This window comes from Anarhichas minor, unplaced genomic scaffold (genome assembly GCF_050575085.1).
Source record: "Anarhichas minor isolate MPS153535 unplaced genomic scaffold, ASM5057508v1 ptg000001l, whole genome shotgun sequence".
NCBI lineage: Eukaryota > Metazoa > Chordata > Actinopteri > Perciformes > Anarhichadidae > Anarhichas > Anarhichas minor.
The window spans coordinates 2,453,813-2,469,158 of record NW_027466447.1 but is presented as its reverse complement, the minus strand read 5'-3'; the positions used below and the strand labels follow the sequence as shown (position 1 = coordinate 2,469,158).

General features: G+C 40.4%; 1 protein-coding gene across 1 annotated transcript in view; it reads left to right on the top strand.

Annotated features, from left to right (window-relative positions):
- The window catches only part of ntng1a (netrin g1a), an 85,741-nt gene extending 74,770 nt beyond the window's left edge, over positions 1-10,971 (top strand). Inside the window, exons 5-7 of the mRNA XM_076095189.1 lie at positions 1,063-1,230; positions 3,709-3,843; positions 10,715-10,971. Of these exons, the coding sequence (XP_075951304.1) occupies positions 1,063-1,230; positions 3,709-3,843; positions 10,715-10,971 (560 nt within the window). The remainder of the gene's footprint in view (positions 1-1,062; positions 1,231-3,708; positions 3,844-10,714) is intronic.
- The last annotated feature ends 4,375 nt before the right edge of the window (positions 10,972-15,346 follow it).

Sequence of the window (15,346 nt, the reverse complement as noted above, 5' to 3'; positions counted from 1 at the left end):
TGTTAGCGGCCGGACAGAGAGACCTGACCTCAATACAGATCCTTAATAACCACAATCCCTTGGACGAAAGCCCCATCCGCCACCTCTCTACTCTGGATCCGCGTGCTTTCTGTCCAAGCGACTGCCAGTGCGGCTTAAGGGTCACATCTGTCTGCGCTGTGACACGTGGTGTCAGTGGTCACTCAGCGTGGCAGACTGATCCTCACTCGGATGGAGCTGAGCTGGGGCTGCACCCCTCCCATCCTGCACCCCTTTAGGCCAGTGCTGTCAGTGAGTATCACAGACTGCAACATGAGGTTTTACAGTCCAGCTACAGCTCCATGTATCTAATTTAGCATAACATAACACTGCATAGCAGGCGGTGGCACACTCTCTACCGGTCGACCTCAGCATATGTTAACTTTCCATATTGTGAGGTTGATGAGTTACACAACCATCCAGCAAATTTTGAAATATTTGTTGGGTGATTTACTGTAAGGGTTTGTCAATTTATGAATTCATCATGCATTTCATTAGAGGGTTGTGATATGAAGCGCCACTGAAAGTCTCATCCGCTTAGCTCAAACTATATCATCTGGGACATTCAAGAGATCAATTAGACAACTATTTCAAAATTTCCCAACACAATTCCCTGAGTTAGAAGTTCCATTTCATTCATGGTTTGACCTGCCTTACACTGTGCGGTGTTCCCAATGTGACCGTGTCTCTGTTTCATCATTGCGGAGCCTTCCTTGCCTCGTGTTGTGGTGTGCTTGAAGTGATGTGACCTTTTCGAGTCCTACTAACGCCGTGCTTTTTTATGTGATGTCTTCTAATTCCGGCTGTGCCCATGTCAGACTAATCATGAGTGACCCTCACTCTCATCCCTTTCCTAACATCTTCTCCCTCACAACGCAGTCTCCATTCTTAACCTTGCATGCCATGGTGCCTCACTCAAATTATTGCTAACCCCACCGCCGTAGCACTCGCAGCAAAAGCAACAATGACAACACTCCCTACCGCGTCTCTCTCTTTCTTTGCCTCTCTTTCTCCCCTCTCTCCCCTTCACGCTGTCTTTGCAAGACTGTGAATGCTTCGGCCACTCCAACCGATGCAGCTACATCGAGCTGCTAAACACCGTCATTTGCGTGAGCTGTAAGCACAACACTAGGGGCCAGCACTGCCAGCTATGCAAGCTGGGCTACTACCGCAATACCTCGGCAGAACTGGACGATGAAAATGTTTGCATAGGTTAGTCCCCCACCTGGCCCCTTTCACCGCCACCCTGCTGTCACACAAACACTTTCCTTGCCTCACCTCCTGTCTTTGACTCGTTACCAGAGAAAGTGTCATCTTTCATCCCCCACCGCTTCATCACCCTTACATCCTCTTGTCCCATGTATTTTGGTGGTCTCCACATCTTCCTGTTTGCTTCTTCTGCTTTTGCAAAATGGTGGAGTTTTATATGGAGGACACTCGTCCATCAGCTTTAGTCAAATACTAAAATATAAAATATAATCAGAATGCTTGGTGGTTTTCAGTCATTCCTTTCAGGCATGGTTTTCACTCTAGACTGATACAGTATCACAGTTAGCTAGCTGCTAGCTTGTATTTATTGATGCAGTGTGTTACAATTGGTTCATAGCTGCTAGCTCACATTAATGTAGTGTGTTACAATTGGTTCATAGCTGCTAGCTCACATTAATGTAGTGTGTTACAATTGGTTCATAGCTGCTAGCTCACATTAATGTAGTGTGTTACAATTGGTTCATAGCTGCTAGCTCACATTAATGTTGTGTGTTACAATTGGTTCATAGCTGCTAGCTCACATTAATGTAGTGTGTTGCAATTGGTTTATAGCTCCTAGTTCACATTAATGTAGTGCGTTACAATTGGTTTCTAGCTGCTAGCTTTTACTTAATAATAAAGTACGTTACAATTGGTTTGGACCCAAGCATTGATTAAAAAGAATTAAAGCATGTGCACAAACTAATGGAAACACCGAAAATAGTCTCATGTCTTTACATTAAAAATGAAGCTAGAGCAAGCAGCAGTTTAGCTTAGCATTGCACGGACTGGAAAGAAGGGGAAACAGCTAGCCTGGGTCTGTCCAAAGGTAACAAAATATACATGTTAATTAATTAACAGATCATATGTCCTTTGATTAATCTGTACAAAAACTGAATTGTAAAAGCCTTTCAGACGGTGCCAGGCTAGCTGTATCCTTCTGTTTCCCATCATTATGCTAATATTTCTCAAAATGTCATCCTTAGTAACTACATCATTTGTGATCAAGGTACATGTAATTTTACTATTTGGCTTGTCACCTCATCAATATGACTCAGCTATGAAGACAGATCACCTTTGTGATGTAAAAGTTAAAAGGCCATTTTCATCCGGTGTTTCTGTTATTTTGTCCATGACCTTTATGCAGGCATTCATACACTGCATCATCTGTTTTTCTTAAGTGAAAAAGTATGTGAAAATTGCATTTCACCTAGTTCCTAAGGCAATCAGTTGGTTCCCTATTGGATTCTTTAGCAAGCATGTGGACTGTGAGTTATCAGTGCTCAGTGCCAGGTGCATTTGTGAGTCCTGAGGGGAGAGTCTGACAAGCAACAAGAGTTCTGAGAGAAATGTCGCAGGGAAGTCACACCGCCAGTCAGAGGTGCCACACAAGTGCATATGTCATATACATGAAATGGCCTCAAGAGTAGCAGCTGAAACCCGTCACAAGGCATTAAGAGTCACCGAGGCGTTACCTTGTGCCAAACTCGCCGTCACCCTGCCTCTCTCACACTGACCCTCCCGTTTGTCACTTGCCGTCACCTCTCTCCTCTTGCCTGACCCCCGGATGTCACTCGGGTGCAGCCAACACAGCCACAGAAGGTGCAATGTGATGGTCAGGGACTGTCAAAATAGGTGTCACTTTGACTGCAGAGTGCTCCAGTCGCTGTGGAAAGCTGGAAGGTCAGTTGAGCGTAGGACACCAGAGACTTGACAGGTTGTTATTTCACAGAGGTTATTTATTCCAAATCTAATTGTGGCTAATGGCCGTTTTCTTCTGTTATTGACAAATAGGCATTTGAGGATTATGCCAAATTTCTAGGCAATATGTACATCCATTTGAAAATTAGAGAGAATTAAAGAACATATTACAACAATGCCCATTTCAATGTGCTGTACTCTCATTCTTCTATAATCAATCACTCTTTCTTGCCATTTTCCATCTGATACCTGCTCATCACATTTCCTCTCTCCTCCTTTCATCTTTTTCTGTCCATACCTGTATGAATGAATACGATTTTGGAAAAGCATGTGCCGATTAGCTCTCTTTGTTCATCTTAAATCAAAGCTACTGATAATGCTTTGCATATTTGCTCATTGCACGTTGTATAGCCATATAACTGCAAAAATATTTCTATAATATTCACAAATATTCTGTAATGAATACAAAGTGTTCATGCATCTAGGGTCAGTCATTCTTTTCTCATTCTGTCTCCATTACAGTTGAAATGGTAGCATTTTTTCTCTATGTCTTTAAATCTATTTTTAAATCTCTCTTTTTAGCAGTTAAAGATGAGTAAGCTTCTTGTTGCAATAGTTGAGCTTATAATTGAGCTCGAGGAACGAGGTCCACGCTGTGAAAATCCTAGACGTGTGCCGGTAAAGTCAAAGCACCACCCTGTTTCCAGCCTGTGTGTGTATGTGTGTGTCTTGTTTTTCCAGAGTGTAATTGTAATCCCTTTGGCTCAGTCAGTGATCGCTGTAATGGCACAGGATTTTGTATATGTAAGGAGGGCACTACAGGGCCTAAGTGTCAGCAGTGTCTACCCGGCTATTTGTGGGACGATGGCTGCAAATGTAAGTAGAACCACAAACCTCCCCACGCAGCTCACGACTATTCTCTCCCTCAGCTCTGTCTCTCTCTGCTACCTCTCTCTGATTTCTTCTCTCTCTGATTCCTGAGCTTTGCCTGGAAGAATGTGCTGCACATGTGCAGGACTGCCCAGCTGCCTTGACAAATACAGACCTAACCCATAACACGATCTAACTCAATAAACTAAGCCATTTGATTCACCAACTGAACCTGCATTTCACACTCGCTGCGGCCGAGTTAACAGTGTAATATCAGCAGGTGCCCTGTGTGGCTCAACTAGAGAAAAGGCAATGGCATGGCAGGGTGCATGCTGCTCCGTAACTCAGTTATCCAGCCATGTCGCACACCAACAAAACAACAGCTGAGTCAATGTTGACTGCTTGACAGGCTGCCTGTGATCTGTTTGAGTAGCCATCACCCCCTCGCCAGCTCACAACAGGACAATGTCATCCAACGCTAACATTTTTCAAAGGAGATTCATTATTGTCTATATGCCCCCCGGTCATTTTGCAATGCATGCCCCATGTAGTCATTTGTTTTCAAATGTCACCAATTTTTCATTTGTTTATTTTTTATTTTTTGGTGACAAACCTACAGGAGGTAGCCATAATAAAGTACTCACCTCATGAGGAATGATTTTAACTCTGACAGATGAAAAAAGATCTTTAAGATACAAAATCACCATTGCAAACGCTGTTTATGCTGCATATGTTTTGACAAATTAACCTACAGTTTGGGCACAAAGGATTTGGCCTGTTTGGAGCAATTACTTGTCTTGTAACTCACATAACTTATTGTCAGACGAGTTAGTAATTGCTGCCAATTAGCATTTGACCAACCATTACCCATCTCTGTGTCACTGTTTGTAACTGTGATTAAGTTACATCAGATTTATAGACCTTTTCCACACGGTGGTGACATCTATTTGCCCTCCTCCTGTAGCTCAACATTAATCTCTGTCCTGTCTAACAATGGCGTCCTAAATAAGGTGCCTCAACATTGTAGGGTGACAGGATTTTGAGGGATTCATTTCTAGTGGCGGCCTCTATTTCTTCCTGTGGATTTAAGGATTTAGCCAGTGTAATATTATCATGACGAATGTCAGCAGTTGGTCTGCCTCCTATGAAGTATTCATCCAATCGCCGAGCTTGAAATACTTTCTGATCCAATCAGAGGAATGTGAATGAGAGGCACAGCACAATAAATGCACAGCACAAACTTTGAGCAGAGATAAATGACGCCTTCATCTGTTTTGTGATGAATTATTCAAACAAACAGAAAGAGGTATTGAAGAAAATATAGCAGGAAGAAAATAAAGATGAGGAACCACTTGGCCAATGGCACAAACAAATGGTAATATCTTTTCAGTAGGATTTCAACTGGCAATAGTTTTTTTATCTTTATGAATAATGAAAAAAATAAGGCCTTCTATAATTTAGCTAGATTATTTATCAGTGTTAAAAATACAATATCACAATTATATATAATCAATATAATTAATCGTTGTATTGAACAATTGTTGAGCTATGGCTCTATGATGAAATTTGTAAATGACAGGTTGTAATGTTAGTCCCTCAAAATAACAGCAAAGGCTTTTTAGGAACTACTATTCACTATTGTGTTCAACAATAAAGAAGAAATCCATCATCAAAGAGACCAAAGCTTTCTGCTGTATGGCGGCAGCTACAATAGACCACAATGCACTATAAGATGCAGTGTATGCAGCTTGACACTAATATATTAAAAATAACACCAATACTCTTATTATTACTATTATTATTTAGCCTTTGTTAGTCTGCAACATGTAAATACAAGTGCTTTAAAGTCATGTGCATAGTTCAGCAGTTCCTGACCCTTATAAATGATATAGTGTGAATACATCTGTTTCTACACAAAAGGTAGAGGGGAAGGCATACGTTTGTATGGTTCACATGCCAACATGTTATAAATCCATATCCAAACTCACTACTCAATACTGACAATACTGAGCTGTACAACAGGAGTAATTTTTACAAGAAACAAGGAAGGTAAAAATGAGTGAACAGAAAACATGTCAAACAGATGGGAAGACACCGAGCACAGAATAGATCCGTAGATTTATTTGTCAGATTAGCTATGAAGCAGTGATTAGAAAATCAAGCAAACATGCTTGTGTGAAGTATTTGTATGTTCTCAAAACTGCTAAGCCTCAAACTTTCACTCTTCCTACAATGAGACTAAAGAGGTTTAAGAAATACTGCAACACTTGATCATGTGCAAAATGTAGAAATCTAACTTGAGGGCCTTTTATTTACATGAAAGATGTGTTCTTTTGTGATTAAATTAGAATTTATTCTGTAGCGTGCCCACTGCCCTTAATTAAACCTATTATTTTATTTCAGTCGACACAAACTATATTTCCCAGAATGCCTTTCATGGAAAGAAGGAGTTTCCTGTGCTATACGTGTGTGATTATAATAGCAATATCAAAAAGAGAAAAAGAAGAACAATGGTGTGGTGTTATGGTGTCTTCACACCAAACCAAAAAAAGCAACAACCAAAAAGCGACCTTTTCAATGCTACAATGTTAGCATAGCCTAGCACTGATCGATCCAAACTCGTTTGGTTTTACAACATATCTGGGACTTCCACAGACTTGCGGTCAAACTAGCGTAAGATACAAAGGGCAAAAAGTTCCTTTGCATTTGGTGTGAACACACCATTATATTCGGCCCTGGTGAAGAATACACCGGGTTTTACACTCTACTTTACTGACAATCTGCAAAGATGAAAGCCCTGACTGCATTGCATTTTGGTCCTCTGAGGCCACGGTGGAGGAATGAGTATTTTTGCCTCGGCTATGGATTTCTCCATGTCTTGTTGTAGATGTTTTAGTAGATGAAATTAATCCCTTACTGCTCTGGCAATAACTTAAAAAGCCAGTTTTCCACGGAAATTTAAAAAAAGAACTTAACAAAAACTGGGTCCAAAGTGGAAAACACAGCTTTTTTATAGTGAACTTGATCTCACATTGGCTTCACAAAAGGTTTTCTACAAAAAAGTTTAAATAAAGTTTAATAATGCCTGCCCAAGGAGCTTCTAATGCTTGAGTTATTCCACGGCAGAAATAGTTTGAAAACTTTTCAGTCTTGACCTCCCCTTGCTTCCCCGCTGCTGCAGTATTTATGTGCATGGACAAGACTCGATCTCCATGCAGACTGAAGAATGCAATTAAAACTCAAATCTCTCATCAAACACATCACAGTCCCAGACAGGCACACCTCGTTCATCGAGCCCCTCTCTAAATATTATCACTCATATCAAAAGCAAACGCTACAAATCTTGTCATTTACTGCCTGCGCTGGCTCTGTTTACATGCCGAGAAAATGGTTAATGTGAGGGATTGAAGAGAGATAAAGGTGCAGAGCTCTAAGAAGAATTCATCCTCCACCAAATGAGTTTTCAGGCTTTCAGCATAATTCCACACTCATCCTTAGAATACCCATCTTTAGTGTATACAAACATAATGCCCCATGCTGGTACTTTGTGTGCCCTCAGGTTTTGCTCTCTCCGTCACATTGTTAGAGAACCTTTAATCTCATTGTAGTTTACATCGTTGACAAACTTGCTACTGCACGTTTAAAAAACAATAATTTTGGACTTTAGCGTTGCTTCATTGGCAGCAAATGAAGCACTTTGCCTGCAGGGGTCGGCCATTACCTGAGGTTTACTTTGAAGTCAACTGAACGCCGTGTTGAGCACCATGCATAGTTAATATTTAAAGTAGTGGTTAACCGTAAAATGAAGATTCACTCTCAATATTGATATTTAAACATAAATCACACTGAGCTAGCAAAGGCTGCTTCTCTACTTACTGCTGAAAGTCAGAAGTAAATAACATTTTCCAACCTGGTCTCACAGAAATACATGAAACACCTCATGTTGCTGTCGTTTCTGGACAGTCAACCAGTTATAAATTTAGGCTAAAACCTGCAACCTGAGGAGAGTATCCCTGCTGCTGAAGATTACCAGTCACACAGATATTGTTAGCCAACATTTATTCCGAAACCAACTCAGCTGAATTCATACTCACTGACATTATGTAATTGTTTGACACAGGAGTAATACCTGCTGAAGTTAGCGATAGATGGATTTAGCTACCGGTAGTTAAGATTTCTGCTGAAAGTAGTTTGCAGCTCAAACAAATACCCTTCAACCAACTTGATTTGGAGATGACCATAACATAATCACCATTAACACACTTACTTCTGTATCATTACTGAAAGCTACTCTTTAAGCTTCTGTAGACTTAATCAACAACTCAGGGTTGTAATGTCTTCCAAGTATGAAATGCGTAGCCTGAGTAGGGTGAAAATCAAATATTGTGCAATTGTCACGAAGCTCTTTTGTCACATCTGTAGTGCAGGAGAAGGCTGCACTTTTTTTAAAGCTGCCTTCATTTTGCTTGTCTTATCAAATTAGCATAGCTTGAGCTTATCCTCCAGGCCCCTCATGCTCTGGCCTGTTGGTAGACCTTGGGCTGGTTTTTTACTTTGAAAAGATCTGAATATACAATGTTGTATTGCACATCATTTCCAGTGTTTTTATGATACATTTAGAGCACATAAATAACACAAACCACTATTAATATCTTTAGAAATACACAACATACAAGCATTTTATCATGAAAGCAATGAGAGATAAGACGGACATGATGAAAAGTCATTGTCTAATTAAAGGAGTCTCTGCAGTGAACTGATCATATCAAGGCCTGGTGGGGAAAAACACGATTCTTTAATTAATACGTTCTTCCTTGTCATCTTGAAGGAGACGTTTTATTACCAAGTTTAGCTGCTGAGAAAACCAAGAGAACAATGGCTCTCTGAAGAAAAGAAACAGTGATTGATGTTTTATTGACACATTACTTTATTTCCTGCTGAGTGGTTGAATTTGTCATGAAATTGATATGTCAGTCAGAGGGACAAAAAGACAACGGCAGAGTTCAGATGTCTTATTTGGATCTAGTTGTGTATGGTAATTGGGTGAGCTGTGTCCTGGAGCAGAACGTACTGAGCCAAACAGCAGGTCCCCTTTCTCCTGCAAAACAGACATGGCACAAATAGGATTCACAGAGTCAATGTCTCTTAACAAGCCTCGCATCAAAGCCCCATTTGACTATTCCTGGGAGACAGCATGCGTCCAATCCTGAGTATCAGGAGAGATGCCTGATATTTGTTATTGTGATATTTATGTCCCATAGAGTTCATAGATTGCTCACCACATTGTTTTCCACTCCCATAAAGGACTGAAATGGGCAGAAGTGGCCCCTGTGTTTATCACTGTTTATTTGTCTCTGTTGGTTTATTAGTTTGTGCGCCGCTGCTGTGTTTGCCTCCAGCTTGCCTGACAGCTTGCCTCCACTGGGAATAGAGTGGCCTCGGTGTCCCAGCTCTAAATATACACCAATTTTCACCTGACGTTCGGTTTGTCTAAAGACAATGCTGTTTGGGGGGAAGCCTGTCAGGCTTTGAGGACTTCTGTGCAGCAACACCGCTGATGGGACGAGGCTTTAATCAGCTTTGTTATGAAAGACGTAAACAAGAAGGGAATGTACTCACGCAACAGACGGAATGATTACGTTTACAAAACAAAAGAGGATCATTCTTCTTTGCTGTAACTTTTAAAGGTGCCATGATGTTTGATTGCATGTCATATTATTAGGAGGATGTTAAATTGTATAGTTTGTTTTTATAAGGAAATAATGAAATTCGTGAAGGGAATTTTAAAATATTAAACTTAAACTAGAATACTAGATGTGATGAAAGAATCCTATGAATCCACTTTGTCTATATACTTGATGTAATTATGCCATCTTTGAAATGATTGTGATGGCACAAGTTTTATATAAAAAATTAGACAATCTTTGTGAAAATCAATGTCTGTTTTGGTACTACCACAGGGGGCGCCAAGGTAGACATTTTATAATTCTACACCTGGTGGCTTTAACGTGTGTGCTTTTACGAGTTAGACTAACATTACTAACCTGATATAGTCAACTATTGACTGATGTAATTAAGATGCATGCACTGTAGTTTGCCTTGAAGAATAATATATATTTCATAGCAGGGATTTTTTTTTATTTTTTTGCAAATCCAGTATATTGCATAGTATAATGTTGGAGCAATAGTTCTACATTTTGGGAAATCAGCTTATTGGCTGTCTTGCTGAGAGTAAGATCATAATATTAATATATAATCACTCTTACATCTACTATGCTGTTGATATGAAGCTGGAGGCAGCAGCAGCCGATTAGTGTTTAAATGGTCAATTTGCCGTTTTACAGAGGTGTATGTGCCCATAAGGGAATGTTTCCAAGCAACCAGCTGGCACAAAAAAAACACTCATTAAACAAAATGGTGCTTTTACACTTCCGATTTTTCAGATTAACGAAAAGAGATATGAACTCAGCTAAGCTAACTGGCTGCTGTCTCTAGCTCCATATCGACTGTACAGATATAAGAGTTGTATTGACCTCATCAAAGTGGCAGAAATAAATTGAATAAGCCTATTTTCCAAAATGTTTAACTCTTCCTGTCGAAGTTCAGCTAAATCAAATCTGGAATAAAATGCGGTAACGCTTTACTTGAAGAAGACCTTTTGTGAGTTTTTGATTTGTTAGAATTGGAGCATGAGAGAATTCCTAATTTCCCTGCAGGGATCATTTTAATTTTAATGATGGGGAGTAGATCATTTAATGATTTGAAATTGATTTGATTCTGATACGTTTTTGCTGCAGCACAGTACACTTCAAGTAAAGGGTCACCCAAACTGTGTTGACTGTTTGATCCTGACTCCTCTCTCCTGTCTTTGCATTAGCCCGGGTTTGTGACAACGAGCTCCTGCGCTGCCAAAATGGCGGGGTGTGTGTCAACAACGTCCGCTGCAGCTGTACCTCAGACTACACGGGTCTGCTGTGCGAGAACCCCCGCTGCAAATCGGAGTTGGGTGGCTGCAGGGGCCCCGACTCGGGCAAGGCCCCCCTGACGCCTCCATCGCCCCACAGGCTGCTGCTGCTGCTGCTGCTGGGCTCGGCGCTGCTGAGAGAGGCCTCCTGCTGGCCCGCACTGCTCTAAAGAGGCCCCATGACCTGGTGGGAGTGATAAACTCCCCCGCCGCCTCCACTTTAACCTCCCCCCCCCCCCCCCCCCCCCACCCTTTCAAATAATCAACAACCATTAAACAAGAACAACCATGAGCTTTCTGGACTGTACTGTTCTGAGCTTCTCCGCCGCCAGACTCAAGGACACTCGCGCTGACGATAAAGGGAATGTGCCAGACAAATGAGTGCAAAAACTTTTCATTTAATTTCAAAGAATATATATAAAAAAATTAAAAAAAAAACATATACTTCTAAAAATGCCAGATATTATAAAAAAAAAAAAAAAGAGCGTTTGCCTATTAAGAGTAAAATGTGCAAAGAACAATGAGACCCCCTCCCCTTCTAAGCCATACCAGGTACTTGCGCTCCTTCCAGCTTGAGAAGGGATAACTGAAGATGACGGACTCGTTCACTTCCCCTCTTATTGCCACGGCAACAACAGCTGCGACCAATCAGCTCTCGAGCGAGCCGGTAGTGGCCGTCGATCCCCCCCTGCGGGACGCTTCCGCGACTTAATGTTGGCTGGACTGACGCTGAAGAAATCTCAAAGAAGCCGTCCGCGCTGAATGGCTGACTGGCTGGCGCCTGAAATATGACCGTGCCGCTTTCGACAAAAAAGAGGAGGAAACACACGAAGCATTCTTTGCTGTCAGTGCTTTGTGGATAGAAGGAAATCCGTCCGGACTGCCACTTTGTGACACAAAAAACCTTGCCCACGTTGATCCCTCTCTAGCTTTCTGTCTCCCCACCCCTCTCACCCTGAGCTCTATCTCATCCTCCCTCCTGTTCATCCTCCCTCCCTCTCTTGCCTCCAGTCCCAAACCCCCTCGCCATGCTGCCACAGACCTGTGCTTTCGTGAACGTTACTCTGTAAACCCTTGTTGGTTGAAAGATTCTTTTGTCCGATGTTAGTGATGCACATGTGTAAGAAGCCCCTTACCCTCCCCGCCTCTCCTCTCCTGCAAAAAGATACTCCAATAAAGCTGTCTGATTCTTTTTCTATCTTAGAGCCTCCACGCTCCCTGCGATTACGGTCCGAGGATAGTTTTCACCTGAGCAGACGAGAAGTGCATAGAAAACCATCGGTGTATTTGCAAGTTCTTTTCTCGACAGAGCAAACAAAAAAAAAGAGTCATGTAGTCCTTTTGTATCTTTGCCGAACTGTGATTGAAAAAAAGGCAACCTTTAATGTATTTATTTAAAACATCCAAATGCAGAAGCAATTGTTTATGGTTTTCTTTTGATTTCCATTTCTTTCATTCACTTTTTTTATTTGTTGATATTACTTTTAGTTGTGCAGTTGATTTTCCTTTGTATTGGCAACGTGCTGGCATCAAAGAATATCAGTTTACATATACGGTATTAATAAAGTGTAATAAAATCCCACCAAAGGACATTATAAATGTTTTTGTTCTTGCTTTAACACTTGAGAATTTAAGTGAATAAAAGTTTAAAAATTGAATTGTGTTGATCATTTATTGATGGCAGGAAGCCATGTAATTTAGATGTTTCCGAACTGAGATCAGAATTTTAGACTTTTTGTCTTCTTCTCTTGATTGTGTTTCTGATCCGGAGTCCTTCTGCCAACCATTTCCAAGACATTTCCTCAAAATAATTATGTTATTTCGTATTATTATTATTATAAAATGACAGACATGTGAAATAATGCATTACCTTTAGACTACAAAATATCCTACATGACTTTAGCTGAATTAACTAATGATTTGTTGTTAACTTCATCAAATATATTATAAAATACATGTTTTAAAAAGTACTTTGAGCTTTATATTTCACCCATAAGCCTTTACTTTAACCACATCTGTGGGGACAGCTTCCTGTAAGGTCTGTGGTGATAAAGTGGCTCCTACAGTAGCAGCCACAGCTGTGAAGTTATTTGTGTCAATTGAAAATTCAATGGATAACTAGTCTGACTATGACAGTTATTGAATCAACTAAATACTTTAAGTTTACTGAACTTGTTTTCTTAAGTTCAGTGAACGTACATTTTCACAACTAATGACATTTATTTAAATTCAGTTCAGTCTAACTAATTTTTAAGGCAGCAGGGAAACCATGTATAATTTTTACAATTTTTGTCTTGGTTACTTTGTCCTTCATCTTACAGCTGCACAGCATACTGAGGATACATTAACATTTCATTAAAATACAGTAAAAAGGATGTCAGGCTGTGTTTGATGGTTTCCTATTATATTTTGTGCAGATTGCCGTAGTATTGAGTATCATGCAGAGGAGGGTCAATGTGGATTGCAGCTCTTTTTCTCTGGTGGGAACTAAATACTGCATGTTTTGAACCAACAGCAGCACGTGAGAGTTCAGAAACCGTAGTTTACGACTTTTATAAAAACACTCTAGGTCCTTAAATAGCCTTTACATACTGTATCGTTATCTAATTCACATCTGCACATATAATATGTGACAGACACTTGAGGTGCTGCTTGAGGAGTGCTGACACGTTGGATAACCTTACATGCGATCTGTGGAACACAAACCCCCAACAAGGCCACCCTGACAAAACAACGGCATAAAAAGCTGTGCATCAGCGCTGGTGATATTTCCGTGCTATTTATCTTGAATTCAATCTGGTAAAGATTTGTTTCAGTGGCATGCATTGTCGGAGGCACTGAATTAAATATTTACAACTATCGATGTCTTCTGGAGAGCCTGTGAGAGTCAAAGTTTATATAGTGGGTCTTGTCAGACACCCGACAGTTCATCCATAACCTGAAATATTCAAGCCGCAGCTTCGGCTAAACAGTCTGCACCCTTTTGTTTTTTCTTTAAGTTTGACTCAAAGGAAATGAAGGAACTTAGGACTGTTTATTACGCTGAAAGCTAATATGTTTTCAATAGGACAGTATTAATTAACTGAGAATGCAAGCACAGCCATATGCTATTAAGTTTGCTTTCTTCTCAGCACAGAAAGCAGAGTATGCTATTCCTTAGAAATCTGCAATAATTGGGTAAATGTTCAGCTGTTGGCCTAATATTCAATCAGAGTATTAAAGACCACATTTACTTGGCATTGTTGGGGGTCCTTGATTTGCAATTAGAGCAGCCCAGATTATTATGGGATGAATTTAAGTGTATCAGATGTGTCAGTTCATTCAGTCTGTGAACTCCACTTTCGGCATAGTGTAACAGAAATAGGAAAATTATTCATTCTTGACATTTGTTGTGTTTTGGGTTAACAATGATGAAGACAGTTGGAGAACAGTTGGATACAAAATAGGATGTTGGATCTACAGGATGATGTTTAGGTGATTTATTACCAAATGGTTTGAATAGTAGTGCATATAGCTTCCCTAAGTGGGTAAAACAATCTCCACGGGGGAGGATGCCCCCTGACCCCTAGGTTTGGGCTGAATTAGGCCAAATTGATTGATTCTGAGTTTCCATATCTCTGTTTGTGTCTGAGTCAGAGCCACCAAATCCCCAAAACAATTTAAATTCCAAACTTCATCTTGAGAAAAATCTTCAGTGTACCGCAGCACCTTTACTGAAATGAAAATAAAAGACATTATTTATTTGACTGGATTTTTGGTTTTTGGCTGTAAGTGCTGGGATTTCTTTGCAAAAGTCATTTTGAAGTATTGTTTTTTTCTTCAATATGTTAAGTTATTCTATACTGTTTAGCAGTATAGAAGCAGAAAAATATTTAACAAATAATGTGTTATAGATAATAAAGAAGACAATATTTGTTAATTCCATAGCATACATTTCTCAAGCAGATTTACCATTTATAATTGCATCACATGTAAGTGCATTTTAAAACTGGTAGTGATGACTGATAGATAACACAAACTAAAACAAAACAAAACTCTATTTCCTCCGCCTCTGTCTGACTCCAGGGACGCCCTGATACATTCAGTCAAAGTCACTTGTTTGTCAAGGTCCCCTGCAGTGGCCCTAATTTTAACCATGTGTTCAGCCCAGGTGTCAATGCACCATGCTGCGTGGAGAATTAAAATAGAGTCGATGTCGTTTGGGGAGAGGACTTCATCCCAGATATCTCACCTCCAGCAGCTGTTGGCTGACCCAACCATGAAGCATCACCAAAATACCTCAGAGCAAACCCTGCACTGCCACTGGATTATCTCCCCCTGTAATGGGCTTTGTGGAAATGGCTTTTTTCATTTTTTTTATTCCTGCCGTGTGGCAAAAACATTGTGGAACTTATCTGTGGGGAATCAAAGACTCAACAAAGGCATTTCAGTTACGGAGGCAATGAATGTTTCTTTGGTTGTATGCTATAATTAGCTTGAATTCTCCTGAAATGTAATAACCGCATGTGTCACTCACAAGCCACTGTAGCTCAAGGGGACAATCCT